Source organism: Mobula birostris, chromosome 2, assembly GCF_030028105.1.
Source record: "Mobula birostris isolate sMobBir1 chromosome 2, sMobBir1.hap1, whole genome shotgun sequence".
NCBI classification, from domain to species: domain Eukaryota; kingdom Metazoa; phylum Chordata; class Chondrichthyes; order Myliobatiformes; family Myliobatidae; genus Mobula; species Mobula birostris.
In genome coordinates this window covers 50,793,325-50,814,347 of record NC_092371.1, presented here as the reverse complement: position 1 = coordinate 50,814,347, position 21,023 = coordinate 50,793,325, and the positions used below count along the sequence as shown (strand labels likewise).

The 21,023-nt window shown below is 39.6% G+C and overlaps 1 protein-coding gene across 1 annotated transcript in view; it reads left to right on the top strand.

Moving 5' to 3' along the window:
* prex1 (phosphatidylinositol-3,4,5-trisphosphate-dependent Rac exchange factor 1) overlaps window positions 1-21,023 on the top strand; it is a 209,983-nt gene that overhangs the window by 68,655 nt on the left and 120,305 nt on the right. Inside the window, exons 4-8 of the mRNA XM_072240694.1 lie at window positions 1,310-1,414; window positions 1,879-1,980; window positions 11,800-11,961; window positions 18,441-18,574; window positions 20,215-20,330. Of these exons, the coding sequence (XP_072096795.1) occupies window positions 1,310-1,414; window positions 1,879-1,980; window positions 11,800-11,961; window positions 18,441-18,574; window positions 20,215-20,330 (619 nt within the window). The remainder of the gene's footprint in view (window positions 1-1,309; window positions 1,415-1,878; window positions 1,981-11,799; window positions 11,962-18,440; window positions 18,575-20,214; window positions 20,331-21,023) is intronic.

The following is a 21,023-nucleotide window of genomic DNA, read 5'->3' as shown; positions in this document are numbered from 1 at the left end:
TAGATCTTGACTCCATAACTGTGTCATGTAAAGACAATCCAGGGGCTCAGCACCCACTAAGCCCACTATTTTGTATGAAAAATAGGAGTCAAATTTGATCCACATTTTCTGGGTGCACCCAAGTAATTAATAGAAACACAGAAAACCTACAGCACAACACAGGCCCTTCAGCCCACAAAACTGTGCCAAATATGTCCTTACCTGAGAAATTACCCAGGGTTACCCATAGCGCTCTATTTTTCTGAGCTCCATGTACCTGTCCAGGAGTCTCTTAAAAGACCCTATTGTATCCGCCTCCACCACCGTCACCGGCAGCCCATTCCACGCACTCACCACTCTCTGCGTAAAAAAAAAACTTACCCCGACATCTCCTCTGTATCAACTTCCAAGCGCCTTAAAACTGTGCCCTCTCGTGCTAGCCATTCCAGCCCTGGGAAGAAGCCTCTGACTATCCACACAATCAATGCCTCTCATCATCTTATATACCTCTATCAGGTCACCTTTCATCCTCTGTCACTCCAAGGAGAAAAGGCTGAGTTCACTCAACCTATTCTCATAAGGCATGCTCCCCAATTCAGGCAACATCCTTGTAAATCTCCTCTGCACCCTTTCTATGGTTTCCACATCCTTCCTGTAGTGTGGTGACCAGAATTGATCAGGGTCCTATATAGCTGCAACATTACCTCTCGACTCCTATGCTGAATCCCACGATTGATGAAAGCCAATGCACCGTATGCCTTCTTAACCACAGAGTCAACCTGTGTAGCAGCTTTGAGTGTCCTATGGACTTGGACCCCAAGATCCCTCTGATCCTTCAAGCTGCCAAGAGTCTTACCATTAATGCTATATTCTGCCATTATATTTGACCTACCAAAATGAACCACCTCACACTTATCTTGTTAAACTCCATCTACCACTTCAGCCCAGTTTTGCATCCTATCAATGTCCCACTAATAGGAGAATACTTTTTAGGCTCCAGAACAGAGCGGCAGTACAAGCAAAAATAATCCTTTCATTTAAAAAAAAATTCAATGTGAGAAGCTTAAAATAGAATTCAAAGAGTATGGATAAAAAGTCAATGTATATTTTGTCAGTTGCTAAATAAGGGTTGAACTTAAAGATATTGCTATTTCACTAAAATCTCTTAATGCTTGATCAATGGTCTCACTAACTGCCCATTGTCTTTACTTGTTAAGTAATTGTTTCCATATATTTCGCCATATGTTTGTCTTCCACCAAATCTACTTCAACCAAAGCTAACCTTAACATAATGCAGTATTTATGTATGTTTAATATCTTTGTGTTGTAGAAAGATCGATTTTGTGTCTATCAGGAATATTGTAGCAACCATGAAAAGGCTTTGAGACTTCTAATGGAATTGAACAAAATACCTGAAGTGCGGGCTATGATTCTGGTAAGCATGTATGGTCACACTAGAATTAAACTGTGTGTGTTTGTTGAAAAATATTTGCAATGTGTGGTCAAGTGGACTGGTTTTGATTCTATTGCCTCTCCTGTAGACCTCATTAAGCTGATAAATTAGCAAGTAAAATTGAAATTACTACCTTTACTGCAGATTTTTGAAAGCTTGGTTAAAGGCATCATTTTAAAAAAAAATATTTTATGTACTTCAATTGTATGTCCAAGGCCAGTATTTGATTAGTAATAACTTCAAATAATATCACCTTGATGAAGCAAATAAAGATTTTCTATAACCAAGAGATTTACTTCCCTCCTTTAAGTGAGTTTGACTTAGATGCTTGTAAATGAAGATGGTGTAATCAACACAAGTTAATTGAGATCTTTTCTATAGTCTTGTCTCTTTAAGATGCTATTTATAGAAAATGTATTAGTCCTAACAATTTTTCTTTGTTTTAGAATTGCATGGTATTGGGAGGAATGAAAACTACTGATATTCCACTGGAAGGCTATTTGCTCACTCCAATACAGAGAATCTGTAAATATCCTCTACTGCTGAAGGTACAAAAGCTATGGAATCCAACAAAATTAGTGAACTCTTCATTACCTGCATGTTTGTCCACAATGGTGGTTAAGATGTAAAGTCAGAGCTGCTTTATCTGCTGTTTATTCTGGCTGGTGGAATAATACAAGAAAATAGAGCTAAATTGAATAATACTATAATTATTATTCAGAGGCTTATTTTTTTTTAGACTGTCAGTTATTTGGATGAAAATGATCTTTTTTTTACTATGTTGATTCTGTTGGTTCATCAGAATGTGTGGTGTAAATGAACCCATGTTTATCAAATTAGGCTGACTGTATCTTTTCTTTATATTTTGCTTTAAGCCAAAAACACCCAGAAGTTAAAAAAAAAATAAAATTGTTTATTGCTTGATCTTCTATAGCCTTGCTGGGGCATCAGAGCCAAGTATGGTGTTTGAGTTGAGCACACTTAGAAGACAGTGGTAAAATTGGATTTGGATGGCGAATGAGGTGAACCAAACGGTAGAAAATAAATGAAGTGAATAAGGAGTGGATTAAGTTTTCTCCTTTGATTTTATTGTGCTTTGTGGTGATTATTTTACGATCATATCCTCTTCCCCTGAGTAGGGGAATTTGAAAACTAGAGAATATAGATTTAAGGTGAGAGGGAAAGATTTAAAAGGGATCTGAGGAACAAAACACAGAATGGTGGGTATATGGAAGGAACTGCAGAGAAAAATGTAGAAGTTGGTACAATTACAGTGTTTGGTGACATAGCTACACAGAGTGGTGAAGAAGGTCTTGGGTATGCTTGACTTTATCTGTCAGGATATTGAGTACAGGGGTAGATCAGCATGTTACAGCTGTACTAGGTAAGGCCACTTTTAAATGTGGGAGGGAAGATATTTAAACTGGACCTGAGAGGCAGTATTTTCATTCAGAGGATGGTGCACATGTGGGGCACACCGTCAACATTCATAGGCAGGGACAATTAAGACTTTCAAAAGACATTTGGGTAGGCACATGGGGAAAATTCAGTGGGCTAGGAGACTAATTCAGTTAGCAACATGGACAAGTTTTGCCAAAAGGCTTGTTTCTAAGATTCAGACTTTTTTCCTTTGCCTCATTTTGCAGTTGGTGGATTACCAGAACAAATGTATGATGAGCTGAGGATTTTTTTAAAAATACAGTTTCAGTATGACCTCTTCTGATTTGGCAATAAAATGTGGCACTTCAATTTAATCTTATTAGATGTATAGTTCCATTAATAGATAAGGTATTAGCAAGTAATGTCCAGAAAGCATTTTCAATATTTTTTCTGCAGTTTCTCTTGGACAAGAATACATGGTAGATGGTTAGATAAAATTAATCTGGCACAACTGAATTTCACAGTTCCTGTGGATTATGAGCAACTTTTAAAGCAGGGTTCTTATTTGACTTTCTGCACAATGGTGAGCATTTATACTTGGCCTGTACTTTGGCCATGATTTACCATTGTTGCTGGAATCTGTTATCCATGGTTGCTTGCATTTTACTTTCCAAGTAACTTGCAACCGCACAGAACTTAAAGTTAAAGACAAATTTCACTTCTCAGAGAGATTGAGAAAGTCTGTTTTATAAATTAGTGCATTTTTTCACCAGGAAACAACTTTTTCTTTGTTACCAAAAATGTACATTTCCTGTAGCAACTAAATTAAATGGAGATACTTCATGTCATAATGAGGAGGGGGAAATGGAAAGGATCGTGTGATAATAGTCTGATACAATACTGACAATATTTTGCCTCTTCCCTCAAGAGGATTATTATATGGATGGATGCATATCTGGTCCATAGCTAACAATTGGTGCAGGTGCAGTTAAAGCAACAATAGAGCCTTGCTCCAAGAAATTAGAATTACATGTTTCCATTATATTACAGTGTTTGAAAGTTACCTTGTCATGTGCTACATTTTACTAGAAAATTTCTGTTGACATTGAAAATGTTCTTTTGCTTGAATTGAGAATCATGCCATAAAAAGAAAACAAAAATTGAAAACTTTGATCTCATCTTCCCTCTTAGCCTTACAGAGACAGCTTATTCACTTCCCTGCATGTTCATGAAATGTTAAATACTTAATGAGGCATTTATTTATAACCTTCACCTTCAATGTGATGCTCTTGGAAGGTCAAATTGTTTTGTGAGGCTCTCAATGATATGTAGACAACTTTATGCTATGCACCAAGCATTTCTGTAATTCATCGTTAATGCTGCCTGTGCATTTTTGTTTCATTATTAAGTGCAAAAATCATGTTTCAAATGGGAATTCTAATTCACCAAATAGCAACCATCTGTTTATTTTGATGAGGTTATCAGCTTTTTATGGTATTTCTTCATGCAGAAGCATTTGGGGATTAAGTCCAAATTAAGCTTGGTTTCATTCAGCCGAAGTATACAAAGTGCTAACGTCCAGGAGGTGGATATGTCTTCAGAAAGTAGCTTACTTTTAGTAGCTGTTTTGATTTTCTCCTCCTCAATTGGATGAATAACCAGTGTCAGTCTTGATAACAATGCCCTACCAATGCAGAATAATGTTACAGTGCATAGAGAAGTACATGCAGGAAAAGGCTCTTTGGTCCACAATATTTCCTAAGCCCATCACCCCTACTGGGGCATAGAGCACCAGCAGCAGCTCACTAGATCCTTCTTCTCTCAGTGATGAGGTCTTTGGAGCATCTGTTAGCACTGCATTTTTCTAGCTTTGGGTTTTTACAGGATGGTGTTGCTAGCCCCATGTCCATCCCTCCTCCTCTTGCAGCCTGGCTTGGGACCGTACATGGTGAAGTTCCTCAACGTTTATATCAACCATGATGACAATCTAACCTAATGCCATTTGCCTGCATAAAGTTTTGTGTTTGCTTTGGTGTTTCATAATCGTTGTTATTTATCTTCTGCCTCCCTCTTGAAAGTGTGTCCCTGACACCTACCAAGTTCGATGAGTGTTTAATAAAAAAACAAAAAGATGTACATCTTCTTATAAACTTGTGTCCTCAACTAAAACCCTCTTATAGTTGACATTTGTATCCTGAGAAAAGAAGACTCTGACCAGGTATACTACCTGTGTCATAATTTTACATTTTTCTGCCATGTTTTCAAGCTCCACTTTAGGGAAAGCTATCCATGTCTGTCTAAAGATTAGATTTGTCACACATGCATTGAAACATGCATGAAATGCGTCATTTGCATCAAATCAAATCAGCGAGAAATGTGCTGGGCAGCCCACAAGTGACGCCACGATTCTGGCACCAACATAAAGTGCCCACAACTCATTAACTCTAACTGTACATGTTTTGGAATCTGGGAGGAAACAGAAGCAGCCAGAGGAAACCCATGCTCTCGTTTGGAGAAAGTTCAAACTCCTGACCGACAGCCGCAGGAACTGAACTCCAATCTCACAGCTGACACTGCTGCTAACTACTCTGCTGCCATGTTGCCATCAACTCTCCTTATGGTTACTGCTCTCTATTCTAGGCAACAAATGACAAATCTCTTCGGCGTTCTTTGCAAAGCTTCTACATGCTCCTTGTAATGCAAACTTACTCCAAATGTAGCCAAACAAAAGTTTTTGTGTATATATACAACTGCAGCATGACTTCCTAATTTTGATATTCAGAGCTCTGACCAATGAAGTGTATCGTACTTATTAACAAACATTGAAGAATGAAATAACATTTGAAGACATTTATTCAAAATGTTTGATGCGCGATAGTTGTGGCACGGTTTGAGTACTATCACCTCTTATAAAGTTAAATCAAATGAGATGATAACAGGATTTCATTTCCTGATGGGCTCAATGCCTTCTATGATCGCATTGACCGTTACAACATGGAGGACTCATCACAAACTACCACAATCCCTGATGATCCTGTGATTTCAGTCTCTGAGGCTGATGTACGAACAACCTTCAGGAGGGTGAACCCATGAAAAGCCTCTCGCCCAGACAGCTTACCTGGCCAAGTACTAAACACCTGTGCTGATCAGCTGGCTGGAGAGTTCATGGAGGTCTTTAACCTCTTGCTTTGGCAGTCTGAGGTACCCAATTGCTTAAACGGGCTTTAGTTATACCAGTGTCTAGGACAAACATGGTAATGTGCCTCAGTGACTGTCATCCAGCAGCACTTACATCCACAGTGAAGAAGTGTTTTGAGAGGTTGCTGATGAAGCATATCAACTCCAGACTGAGAAGTAACTTGGATCCACTCCAATTTGCTCACTGGAGCAACAGGTCCACAGCAGATGGCTCTACACTCAACCTTGGAACACCTAGACAGCAAAGAAAGGTGAAAATGTTCTCTATTAACTACAGCTCAGCATTCAATGCCATCATCCCCTCAAAACTAGTCAATAAGCTTCAAGGACTTGGCCTCAATGCTTTCTTCTACAATGGGATCCTCGATTTCCTCACTTGCAGACTTGGGTCAGTTTGGCAAGAACGTCTCATCCATGGTCTCCATCAGCACAGGTGCACCCCAAAGCTGTGTGCTCTACTTGCTTTACACTTATGACTGTGGCTAAACATGACTCCAATGCCATATTCAAGTTTGCTGACAACACCACTGTCATAGGCCAAATTAAAGGAAAATCCTACAAAAAGTAATGGATATGGCCTAGTCCATCATGGATAAAGCCATCCCCGCCATTGAGCACATCTGCACCAAATGCTGTCGTAGGAAAGCAGCATCCATCATTGGGACCCCCACCATCCAGAACATGCTCTCTTCTCTCTCCTGCCATCAGGGAGAAGGTACAGGACTCGCACCACCAAGTTCAGGTGTAGTTATTGCCCATCAAGCATCATCAGGCTCTTGAACCTAAAGGGATAACTTCAGTCAGCTTCACTTTCCCCCTTATTGAAATGTTTCCACAACATATGGACTCATTTTCAAGGACACTTCATCTCTTGTTCTCAATACTTATTTATTTATTTTTCTTCTCGTATTTGCAATTTGTTGTCATTTGTACACTGGTTGAATACCCAAGATGGTGCTGACTTTCATTGAGTCTATTATGGTTGTTGCTCTATTAAGGATTTATGAATATGCCCACAAGAAAATGAATCTCAGCATTGTATATGGTGACATATATGTACTTTTTCTTTGAACTTTGTTACTATTGAAGAAGGTATATGAAATCAGCACCTACCTTATATTTATTGAAAAATCAGAATCAGGTTTATTATCACCAGTGTGTAACATGAAATTTGTTAACTTAGCAGCAGCAGTTCAATGCAATACACAATCTAGAAGAGAGAAAAAAATAATAAATAAAATATAATAAATCAATTACATATTGAATAGATTTTTAATAAAGTGCAGAAACAGAAATACTGTATATTTTTAAAAAAAGTGTGGTGGTGTTGAAAGCTTCAATGTCCATTTAGGAATCGGATGGCAGGGGAGAAGAAGGTGTTCCTGAATGGCTGAGTGTGTGCCTTCAGGCTTCTATATCTGCAACCTGATGGTAACCATCAGAAAAGGGTATGCCCTGGGTGCTGGAAGTCCTTAATAATGGATGCTGCCTTTCTGAGACACTGTTCCTTGAAGATATTCTGGGTACTTTGTAGGCTAGTGCCCAAGATGGAGCTGACTAAATTTACAACCTTCTGCAGCTTCTTTTGCTCCAGTGCAGTAGCCCCCTCCATACCAGACAGTGATGCAACCTGACAGAATGCTCTCCAAGGTACAACTATAGAAGTTTTTGAGTGTATTTGTTGACATGCCAAATCTCTTCAAGCTTCTAATAAAGCATAGCTGCTGTCTTGCCTTCTTTATAACTACATTGATATGTTAGGACCAGGTTAGATCCTCAGAGATCTTGACACCCAGGAACTTGAAGCTGCTCACTCTCTCCACTTCTGATCCTTCTGTAAGGATTGGTACGTGCTCCTTTGTCTTACCCTTCCTGAAGTCCACAATCAGCTCTTTTGTCTTACTGATGTTGAGTGCCAGGTTGTTGCTGCGGCACCATTCCATTAGTTGGCATATCTCATTGCTGTATGCCCTCTCGTTACCAACAATGTCAGCAAATTTGTGGATGGTATTTGACCTATGCCTTACCACACAGTCACGTGTACAGAGAGTAGAGCAGTGGGCCAAGCACACAGCCCTGAGGTGCCAGTGTTGATTGTCAGCGAGGAAGATATGTTATCACCAATCCGCACAGACTGCGGTCTTCCAGTTAGGAAGTCGAGGATCCAATTGCAGAACGAGGTACAGATGCCCAGGTTCTGCAACTTCTCAATTAGGATTGTGGGAATGATGGTATTAAATGCTGAGCAATAGCTGATGAACAGCATCCTGGCATAGGTCTTTGTGTTGTTCAGGTGGTCTAAAGCCGTGTGGAGAGCCATTGAGATTGCATCTGCTGTTGACCTATTGTGGTGATAGGCAAGTTGCAATGGGTCCAGCTCCTTGCTGAGGCAGGAGTTCAGTCTAGTCATAGCCAACCTCTCAAAGCATTTATAATTTACAGTTTATCTTTCAAACTTGTAGCATCTGTACTGGAATGTGATACTACGCGAAGCCTGAAGCGGGTACAGTTATTTTGCATAAATTTGGATTGAGTTTCAATTTAGTCGCTACTGAGAATATGGTATTAATCCTTGTGGTTTGTTCTTCTGCCTTGTGCAGTACTGAAGCAGTGTTAACATAATGGAAATGAACCATGACTGCTTGAAAATAAAGTAATATTAATTATGTAATACTTTTAAGTTGCGAACATTTCATTTAGTAGGAACAATAAAACATAATTTTGTGCTAAGCTTTGTCTCCATCGTCAAACACCCAGACCCTGTTTGGGGTACTAATGCGGTCTTTGTTTAATTGAAATATCCAAAGAAAACTACTGATCAGTATTCATTTGAAGCATTTGGATTACTTGCCAGTTAGCTCTCATTTCTAATGGGTTAAGCAATATTTTACCCCCTTTGAAGTCTTTGTGCATTCAGTGCAACTTATTAAGAAAACTAAGGCAGAAATGTAATTCTCATAGTGTAACAAATCTCATGCAGAAGCTTCATGGTATTATGCTTATAACTGTAGAAGTATCTATTGGTTCTGCAAACATTTTAAGTGTACAAATAAAGCAACTCTCTGGCTTTAATATTCTGTTTGAATTTAGTTGTTGCTGAGTTCCTTTAACTGCAGTTAAGCAGAATACCTTGAGTTTGATTTGGAACTGGGAAGAGGCACTCCGTTGATGATGATGACAGCATTCATTAGCTTCCCAAAATAAGATGTCCCAGGGCCAGCAATAGCTGGCTCCTTTTAATTACTTAGCCCTGGACTGCAGTGCCAGGTTTTGCTGAATGTTGTGTGATTAGTCTTTAGTAATTTTCACAGAAGAGAGAATGCTTTCATTTCACAGCTGGTGGCCATTAAAATCTACAGAGCTATTGTAAGCTCTACTGGACATAATTAATACTTTAATGTTCATAAACTAACATTTTACTGAAAAAGATATTAATTGCCAAAGCTGTTGAGTTGGTTCCAGTGTTGTTCTTTTTTGAAAGCTCTGCTTCCCCTTCCTCAAATATAGACACTTGCATCTGAACCATTGCCCCAGTTTTGCACCGAATGTTTCTGCTGATCTGTATTTACCTGTACTTTGAAAATTCTGAATTCAAGTTTATTGTCATTTAACTATATGCATACATATATAATGTATATAACCATATAATGTATATAGAAATGAGATAACATTTCTCCGAAACAGGGTGTAAAGCATAGTAGTACACATAACACAGGATAACTTATGAACTGTCAGGATGAAATCTACAGATGAATCATGCATAAATGACAACCAAAAGTGCCTAAATTAAATATTGTAATGTACCAATTGGCTTAACAAGTGACACTTGGAATGCGATGTGGCAGGGAGTTCAGAAGCCTCATGGCCTAAGGGAAGAAACTGTTTTCCCATCCGGACTTTTTTTCTATATATACATTGGAGTCTCCTGCCTGATAGTAGAAAGTCAAAAAGTATGCTGTATGGGTGGGTGGGATCCCAGCTCTAGGATGCAGGAACTTCAGACAGGCCAAGGGAAAGCTTTCAGTGTGAAACCATCATTCATGCACATCATTTTCTAACATGTAAATCTAGTCTCACTTGTCTCAAGGAGTAGTAGTTAATATTGAGAGTGCATTCAATCCTCTGGTTGCTGTTTCAGGAATGCAAATGGCTGAGTTTTACCCTGTTCAATTGAACAAATAGTTGGCAACTAAATTCAAGAATATAAATACTGGAGAGCTGTTTGATTTGTACACAAAATTTATGAAATTCCCTAGAGGGTATCTATTCCGAGATGATCTCTGCCCACTTTATTGATTTGTGTTTTGTTATTGTTGGTGTGTATACTCCAGTTTGGAAAAACATTTCTGTACATTGCTACAATGCATTCCACAAAGAGTATCACAGTGGAAAATGCAAATTCCTGCCCATGTCCCCCAACCCATGATCTAAATCTGGAATTCATTTTGAGATTACCAAATTAGGATTATCTGTCTGACTGCCTGAAAATGTCATCCATTCACATCTCAAGAGACCCTGGAGATGATTGTTTGTTGTGTCCAATATGAGGGCACATTGGGAACTCTGCATTGCCTCTTCCAAGCATGGCTTGCTTTTTCTAGAAAGATCCTGAAGTTATTCTCTGTTAGTTGTTTTGAATTTGGAAATTTAAGAATTTTGAGGCTGGGGTCAGAATGTCAACTCTAAATTTTATACCAAAGAGAAACAAAACTTGAATGAAAAATAAACTTGTAAAGCAGAGGCAGAACAAAAGGGACCAACTGCAATCGTGACATGATCAGTGGGCAACACCTAATTACAACAAATGGAAGCTATTAACTGGAAGAGTAAGGTGTTTAGCTAAATGGCAGAAAGTTGATGTATGTTGGTGAGAAATGAACATTTGAAGTCTAGACAAGAGGGGTCTAACCAATCACAATCATATTGAATGAAGGAGGCTCAAAGATCCAGGTGGTCCATTTGCCTTCTGATTTTTCTTGTGTGTTCTTGACCATCTGTAAAATCTTGTCCTTATTTGTGGTCACAATATCATGAGAAGGATATCAAGCTTTATATTAAAAGAAAAGAAGCAGAAATGCCAAGTGAAGCTTCTAAATGGCAACAGTGTAAAACTGAAGGACCTTATGTTTGACTTTGGAGAAGAAACAGCTGGTCTAAACATTGAGTGTTCTTGGAATAATGAAAAGTGAGCCCTGAAAATTGTTTCAAATTCCAAAGACACTCAAACTCTAACTTGTTTATGCAAACTACTTCCTGCAAAATGTGAGGGGGAAACAGAAGGAGGAGGTACAAAATGTTAATGACATTTACATTGTTGCAAGTATATGTTGCTTTAGGACTGAACAATTAACTGCACGATTTTATATATGATTCTGCATTCTTCATCAAGACAATCTACAGGGAATCTGAGGGACTTCTGTGTTGATGCTTGGATGACTCCTCTTCAGACTAGTTCTTACTCTGTACTCTTTCTAAATTGTAAATTTTGATATAATGTTCTTTGATCTTGGTGACTGTAAGCACATGGAAATGAGCTAAAATATATATTTCTTAACAAACAGACCTCAAGTTGACCTGATTGGGAGGGAAAGAAATAGAAAATTATTGGAACCTGTGAGAAATGTGGCTGTTGATGAAAATTGTGAAAATTGTTAATGAAATTGACTTTTGTCTTTTAATCCAAGAATGATCTATCAAAATGTATCTTTCTCCAAAGCAATTGTCAATATTTTTAAGGTGATGGTTGGGAATCTTAGTCTATGATTGAAGTGTGATTTATATTTTTCTAGGAGCTGTTGAAAAGGACTCCCAAAAAACATGGCGATAGCACAGCAGTGGCGGAGGCCTTGCAGGCAATGAAGACCGTGTGTACAAATATTAACGAAACAAAGAGGCAGATGGAGAAGCTTGAAGCTTTGGAGCACTTGCAGTCATCAATTGAAGGATGGGAGGTATGATCTGGAAGGCCGAGGAAATAACAGTACTTTTTTAATGGATTTCAGGCCACTTTCCAAGTTGTCCTTATGTGCAGAATGAAATGTCTAATTCTTGGAATTGTAAAGACATATTCACATGTGTAGTAATTTGGAAAATTACTGGGTACCCCACTCGAAGGGCCAGATGGATGGGCATATTCTGCGCTGTATCTCAATAAAATAAAAAAAAATAAACAAATTGCTAGAGGAACCCAATGGGTTAGGTAGCATCTGTGGAAGTAAAGGCATGTTTGACATTTTAGTTTGAGATCCTGCATCAGGATCTGAAATGTTGACTCTCCCTTTGCCTCCACAGATGCTGCCTGCCACATTGAATTCAAAGATTCAAAGGTTATTTTATTATCGAACTATACAACTCTGAAATTCTTCTTCTCTGGTTAGCCATGAAACCAAGAAAGAAAAGAACGGCTGCACGATTATCAACCCCCAAATACTACCTCCCCACTCAAAAACTGAACAAAAAGAGAACAGACACATCAATCCCCAAATCCCCCTCCCCGCACAAATGAAATGAGAAAGATCGGGCAAAAAAAAACACAGAATTGGGTAAAAAAATATAAGATTAAAAAGTGTCTATAGTCCAAGTCCATATCCAAAATGCAGAAAACCTGGGTAACATTCTCTGGGCATAGAGGCAGGCTCTCCCCTGTCCGGTAGCAGAACGATCCCCAGCGATCAAAAGGCAGGCAGCTTCTTCCTCATCTTCCGCAGTCACCTTGATGTTTCAATCTTCCTCATTGCTGTAATCGGTGCACAATGGAAGCTTTATTTGGCGAATGGAGTGAAACATTGGCTCATGCCCCATGCCACAGCCTGCCCGCCATGAAGTTTGCACTCACTGCCTTTGCCTTCTATAATCCTCTTGGAGACTGCAGAGCACTGAAACACAGGAACGATCTTCAAACTGCAAATCACAGGCTCCAACAGCTCCAGAATCTTATCCAAGATGAAAAATAAACATAAAAAACATAAAAGAAGTGAAATGTATGGTTTCATGGTCTATCCCGAGATAGCAACTGAAGGAGCATTGTACGTAGGTGCCATCTTAACTGGAAGTTGGCCCTTGAGCAGTTTTCATTTATGCTGTAGATTAGAGCATCTGCAGTCTTTTAAGTCTCCATAGGGTTCATGTCAACTCCCAAAGAGCAATACCATTAGTTCCACACCTCTGTCTAACTAGACACCATCCATTATCGCCGGCCACTGTCTTGCTAATTCAAATGATCTTTGGAAACAAATAATTTGCAGCACCTTGATTTTGCATTATAGATTAAGATGTATGAATTTGGCTATATTTTACTGTCAATTTAGTAATCAATTCAGTTATTCTCTATCATCCTGAGATGTAGCTCTGTCATAGGCTAATGTGGTATTAATATTCAATCTTAAAATAGCAAGGTGCAAGGTGAGTGCACTTGTACTTCTTTGCCGAAGTTATTTCTGAAAAGCTATTAATACTTCTTTTTATGGCCTGTTGTTAACAAAAAATGAAATCCTTTGTTTCAGTTTATTCCTTTACTTGGAAGCATCTGGAGAGATGATGTAATTGTCTGCCAGGAGGAAGTATCTCCTGGCTTGAATAAATATGCTGCTGAATATTTTAAGGCTGACCAGATTCACGTAGTCATGCATTGAAATGTATCTAAACAGGGAGCTTATTTCTCAAGAAGAATGATAAATAAGCAAATGGAGAAGTGATGATGTATTAATCAAGATTACATTGACACATGTGGTGTGTTTATCATAAAAACACTTCAGAGACCCGTGTGCATTGTCATCACGGCGAAGCATTTGGTATTGAAGAGGTACTAAGAGAGGGGTTTCAGGTAGTATTTTAAAGATGGAGAGCAAGTTGGAGAAGCGGTGTTTGTAAGACAGGGCAATAAGCTTCGGTGTCAGGAGCACCTGTAATTTGCTTGTCGTGGAGTGGCATAGACCAGAAGCCGGCCCTTTGACTCATCAGCTGAACTGTCCTTCAAGTTAGAAACATAGAAAATAGGTGCAGGAGTAGGCCATTCGGCCTTCGAGCCTGCACAGCCATTCAGTATGATCATGGCTGATCATCCAACTCAGAACCCTGTACCTGCCTTCTCTCCATACCCCCTGATCCCTTTAGCCACAAGGGCCATATCTAACTCCCTCTTAAATATAGCCAATGAACTGGCCTCAACTGTTTCCTGTGGCAGAGAATTCCACAGATTCACCACTCTCTGTGTGAAGAAGTTTTTCCTAATCTCTGTCCTAAAAGGCTTCCCCTTTATCCTCAAACTGTGACTTCTCATTCTGGACTTCCCCAACATCGGGAACAATCTTCCTGCATCTAGCCTGTCTAACCCCTTTAGGATTTTATACGTTTCAATAAGATCCCCCCTCAATCTTCTAAATTCCAACAAGTATAAGCCTAGTTGATCCAGTCCTTCATATGAAAGTCCTGCCATCCCAGGAATCAATCTGGTGAACCTTCTTTGTACTCCCTCTATGGCAAGAATGTCTTTCCTCAGATTAGGGGACCAAAACTACACGCAGTACTCCAGGTGTGGTCTCACCAAGGCCTTGTACAACTGCAGTAGTACCTCCCTGCTCTTGTACTCGAATCCTCTTGCTATGAATGCCAGCATACCATTTGCCTTTTTCAACGCCTGCTGTACCTGCATGCCCACTTTCAATGACTGGTGTATAATGACACTCAGGTCTCGTTGCACCTCCCCTTTTCCTAATCGGCCACCATTCAGATAATCTGTTTTCCTGTTCTTGCCACCAAAGTGGATAACCTCACATTTATCCACATTAAATTGCATCTGCCATGAATTTGCCCACTCACCTAACCTATCCATTCACCCTGCATCCTCCTCACGGCTAACACTGCCACCCAGCTTCGTGTCATCCGCAAACTTGGAGATGCTGCATTTAATTCCCTCATCTAAGTCATTAATATATATTGTAAACAGCTGGGGTCCCAGCACTGAGCCTTGCGGTAACCCACCAGTCACTGCCTGCCATTCTGAAAAGGTCCTGTTTATTCCCACTCTTTGTTTCCTGTCTGCCAACCAATTCTCTATCCACATCAATACCTTGCCCCCAATACCGTGTGCTTTAAGTTTGCACACTAATCTCCTGTGTGGGACCTTGTCAAAAGCCTTTTGAAAATCCAAATATACCACATCCACTGGTTCTCCCCTATCCACTCTACTAGTTACATCCTCAAAAAATTCTTTGAGATTCATCAGACATGATTTTCCTTTCACAAATCCATGCTGACTTTGTCCGATGATTTCGCCGTTTTCCAAATGTGCTGTTATCACATCTTTGATAACTGACTCTAGCATTTTTCCCCACCACCGATGTCAGGTTTACTGGTCTATAATTCCCCGGTTTCTCTCTCCCTCCTTTTTTAAAAAGCAGGGTTATACTAGCCACCCTCCAATCCTCAGGAACTAGTCCATAATCTAAAGAGTTTTGAAAAATTATCACTAATGCATCCACTATTTCTTGGGCTACTTCCTTAAGCACTCTGGGATGCAGACCATCTGGCCCTGGGGATTTATCTGCCTTCAATCCCTTCAATTTACCTAACACCACTTCCCTACTAACATGTATTTCCCTCAGTTCCTCCATCTCACTAGACCCTCTGTCCCCTGCTATTTCTGGAAGATTATTTATGTCCTCTTTAGTGAAGACAGAACCAAAGTAGTTATTCAAATGGTCTGCCATGTCCTTGCTCACGATAATCAATTCACCTGTTTCTGTCTGTAGGGGACCTACATTTGCCTTAACTAATTTTTCTCTTTTCACATATCTGTAAAAGCTTTTACAGTCAGTTTTTATGTTCCCTGCCAGTTTTCTGTCATAATCTTTTTGCCTTTCCTAATTAAGCCCTTTGTCCTCCTCTGCTGGACTCTGAATTTCTCCCAGTCCTCAGGTGAGCTGCTTTTTCTGGCTAATTTGTATGCTTCTTCTTTATAATCGATACTATCCCTAATTTCTCTTGTCAGCCACGGGTGCACTACCTTCCCTGATTTATTCTTTTACCAAACTGGGATGAACAATTTTTGTAGTTCATCCATGCAATCTTTAAATGCTTGCCATTGCATATCCACCGTCAACCCTTTAAGTGTCATTTGCCAGTCTATCATAGCTAATTCACGTCTCATACCTTCAAAATCACCCTTCTTTAAGTTCAGAACCTTTGTTTCTAAATTAACTATGTCACTCTCCATCTTAATGAAGAATTCCACCATATTATGGTCGCTCTTACCCAAGGGACCTCTCACGACAAAATTGCTAATTAACCCTTCCTCATTGCTCAATACCCAGTCCAGAATAGCCTACTGTCTAGTTGGTTCCTCGACATGTTGGTTCAAAAAGCCATCCCGCATACATTCCAAGAAATCCTCTTCCTCAGCACTCTTACCAATTTGGTTCACCCAATCTCTATGTAGATTAAAGTCACCCGTTACAACTGCTGTTCCTTTATTGCACGCAATTCTAATTTCCTGTTTAATGCCATCCCCAACCTCACTACTACTGTTAGGTGGCCTGTACACAACTCCCACCAGCGTTTATCTGCCCCTTAGTGTTATGCAGCTCTTCCCATATAGATTCCACATCCTCCCGGCTAATGCCCTTCCTTTCTATTGCGTTAATCTCCTCTCTAACCAGCAATGCTACCCCACCTCCTTTTCTTTCATGTCTATCTCTCCTGGATATTGAATATCCCTGAATGTTGAGCTCCCATCCGTGGTCACCCTGGAGCCATGTCTCTGTGATCCCAACTATATCATATTCATTAATAACAATCTGCACTTTTAATTCATCCACCTTGTTACGAATGCTCCTTGCATTGACACACAAAGCCTTCAGGCTCGCTTTTACAACACTCTTGGGCCTTATACAATTATGTTGAAAAGTGTCCCTTTTTGATTTTTGCCCTGGATTTGCTGGCCTGCCACTTTTACTTTTCACCTTACTACTTTTTGCTTCTACCCTCATTTTACACCCCTCTGTCTCTCTGCACTTGTTCCCATCCCCCTGTTGTGAACTAACCTCCTGTCTCCTAGTCTCTTTAATTTGGTTCCCACCTCCCAACCATTCTAGTTTAAAGTCACCTCAGTAGCCCTCACAAATATCCCCGCCAGGATATTGGCCCCCCTGGGATTCAAGTGTAACCCGTCCTTTTTGTACAGGTCACACCTGCACCAAAAGAGGTCCCAATGATCCGAAAACTCGAATCCCTGTCCCCTGCTCCAATCCCTCAGCCACGCATTTATCCTCCACCTCATTGCATTCCTACTCTCACTGTCACGTGGCACAGGCAGTAATCCCGAGCTTACTACCTTTGCGGTCCTTTTTCTCAACTCCCTTCCTAACTCCCTATATTCTCCTTTCAGGACCTCTTCCCTTTACCTACCTATGTCATTGGTACCTATATGTACCACGACCTCTGGCTCCTCACCCTCCCACTTCAGGATATCTTGGACGTGATCAGAAATATCCCGGACCCTGGCACCAGGGAGGGAAACTACCATTCGGGTCTCTGGACTGCGTCCACAGAATCGCCTATCTGACCCCCTTACTATCAAGTCCCCTATTACAACTGCCCTCCTCTTCCTTTCCCTACCCTTCTGAGCTACAGGGCATTTTATTCTTCCCATGTTCTTGCCAGCTCCTCCAAGAATCCTTCACTTGCTTGCATACTTGGTGCAATTTACTGAGGCCAAATAATGCATTGTTTTGAAATGTGGGAGGGAACCAAGCACTTTGAGGAAATTCTGTACATTTCATAGTATATGCAAACTTGAGAGCACTAGCTGGAACCCACCTTTTTAACAAGTTTATAATGTCATTAGCTTGATGTTTCATGATTAAAAGTTGGATGTTAGCAAGACATAAATGGAAAGTGATACAAACCGATGGTTTATATGTTAATACAGAGCACTCACAGCATGCTGCATCATTTAATAGATCATGTATGATCTATCTTTGCATTTGGGCTATTGTCATTATCTTAAACACATATGCTATGCAATATGGGCCTGTGATTCTTTATGTTCCTGTGGAACTTAGAATACAATGTTGTCTTGGCCATCTGTTTATCTTTTTCTCCAGAAAGATTTCAGGTTTAATAACAAGATTATTTGAAGGAGTTCATGTTTTGTTAATTCTGCAATTAGTTGTATTATTTGCCACATTCTTCCCTATCTTTCAATTATAAAAATTGTAACCTGGTGTTTAAATGAGGATTATGTTTGAAAATTTTCAACTATAAACTTCCTCTTAAAAATTTCTTTCAGTTGACATTAATGTAAGAAAAGCAAACGAGTCAATGGGGCAATTCTATTTCCTCCAGTTTTTTTCCACCATGTGGATATTGATAACTGCTCGTAAGCTGTTATGAGATGAATATCATGAGACTTTTCTCATTTTATTTTGGCCAGGGTTCAAATCTGACAGATATTTGTACTGAACTACTGCAACAAGGTCCATTGTTGAAAATCTCAGCTGGAAATATTCAAGAGCGTATTTTCTTTTTGTTTGATAACTTACTAGTGTACTGCAAAAGGAAGTCCAGGTAAGGTATGATTAGGAACTGTCAAATGACCACTTGAAATGCACCAGAAATTGCTAACTTTTGACCTCGTGATGAAATTAATTCTGTTCACCTTTCATAATCAGAAACACAATTCTGTAGTTTGGGTTTCATTACTTAGTACATTTGCTGTCCTGTTTGAGAGTGACGTCCATCGGTGCAGCCCCTCAGCCCTGGTCAGGTCACAACTGGAGATTCGGGAACTGAATGAACCCTGGAAGGATTTATCAGCCTGGTGAAATGCAAAATGCACTTGAAGTGATGCTAGGATTCCACATAATAAATTGAGGGAAGATTACGCAAATTGCATCTGTATATCTTGAAATTTAGCTGATTTGTTTTTCTCATTGTCATGTATTTGAATCAAATCTCTATAAAGTGTCTCACTGTTTAAGTATTTTGACCAAGCTTTTACGCTGGGAATCACTTGAATGTGTGAAGGGTTACAGGAGCTTGGGACTGTTTACTCCAATGACAATTGATGGCAATTCCATTAATTTTAAATCTCTTTTAGATGTATATTAAGTAAATTTATGTGACAAAGGAGAGTGTAGTTCATCCAGTATGTAAATAAATAATACAGGCTTCAAGATATAAATAATTCATTTTTCCAAGGTGCATTATGAATGTGTCCTTTTCCATCACTGAAATTGTCATTTGCCTCCAGTCTGGGGATGCTGATTCTGCGGATAGAACTCCAGTTGTGGGATAAATGACCACTAATTGCATTTGTTTAGATAATTTAATGGATTTGTCCAGTGAAAGGTAGTTGTGCTACTTTTGTTTCTGGTGAAAGCACTGTGAGTCATCACAGAAGGAAGGAAACGTAGTTTCAAGTTGCGTCAGCATTAACAGGATTTGGAAATGAAAATTGGTAACTTCCCTACATTTTCAGCTGTGTTGATGTGGCTTTTGTTTCTAAATCTATGCAAGATCAGCTGATCATTTCATATTTCCTCATGGCATATTGCCAGCAGAAATCATTGATGCCTCAATCTGAAGTCCACATTATTTATTGGAACGTTTGATACTTCTGAGCAGTTTTTTTTCCCCAGAAGTGCTTGTGCATTGTCCAGTTGTTAAATTAACTATTTTATTTCATATGTGTTTGAAGTCATAAAATTGTAAACATTTTCCGAGCTCTGCATTAAAATTGCACCTGCATGCCCTATAATAGGAAATGGTGATGCAGGTGTGTTAGAAAATTGTAGGCGAGCATCAAAGTACAATTTATGAGCATGATCTGCATACTCTAGTAAAGACTTTTTTATGCACAGATATCAAGGAGGTGGTGCTTGAATGACTTTATATAGTCAAATTCTAGACTTGATAGTAATGCCGTTCAATGATATTTTTGTTTGAGCCTTAACAGAGATCAGGAATCATGCTTATGAATTGGGACACTTGCATGAAGCCTGAGTTCTGATTTCCATTTGTTTAACTTGTGGTAAGCTTCAAGCTAGTTGGAAGGAACATCAAAGTAGGCGATTTGCCAGCTGAAGCTCTGTATCCTTCCTGTCCCTATTGCTGAGCACTCTAGTTCACCACATGTTTATTTAACTTTAGGCCTGTTGATTGAAATGAATTATTATTTCTGGAAATGCACATTTATTTTATTTTAGAGTTTCTGGTAAAAAATCAACAAAGCGCACCAAATCTATGAATGGAGCTCAATATATTTTTCGTGGAAGAATCAATACAGAAGTTATGGAAGTGGAGCATGTTGAAGATGGAACAGGTATCATTGTGTCTTGTAGTTGACTGTTGAGTTACCCCTTTATCTTCACAATCCTGTTTAAGATGATCAGTGCTTGCTTGAATTTCCTTCTTGTCATTTACTGAATCTTTTATTAAATGCAAACCCTCACAGAATGGCTTCTGATTATCTCCAATTCTATACAATTCTGTTGACTGTCAGTAAGGGACTGTTATATCTACTGGATGCAGAAAATTGAACAATGCATATTTTCCCATTTGTGTGTTTGTTGCCTCATTGAACCACCATTGATGCTGCCCTTACCCACATCTCCTTTATTTCCCGAGATGCTCACCCCATCTTCCCGCTGTCTTAACAGTGAGAGAGTTCCTCTTGTCCTTACCTACCACCCCGTGAGCCTCCATATCCTACATGTCACCCTCTGCAACTTCTGCCATCTCCAAAGGATTCATATTGCCAAACGTATCCTTACCTCCCCCTCTTCCCCCCCCCCCCCCCATTTTCCACAGGGATCACTCCCTCCATAATTCCCTTGTCCATTCACCCAACTAATCCTCACTCACTTCTGGTCAGGGCCCCAAACAGTCCTTCCTGGTGAATCAATACTCCACTTGCAAATCTGCTGGGGTCGTTTATTGCGTCCAGTGCTCCTGATACATTGATGAAACCTGTCATAAATTGGGGGACTGCTTTGTCAAGCTTTTCCGCTCCATC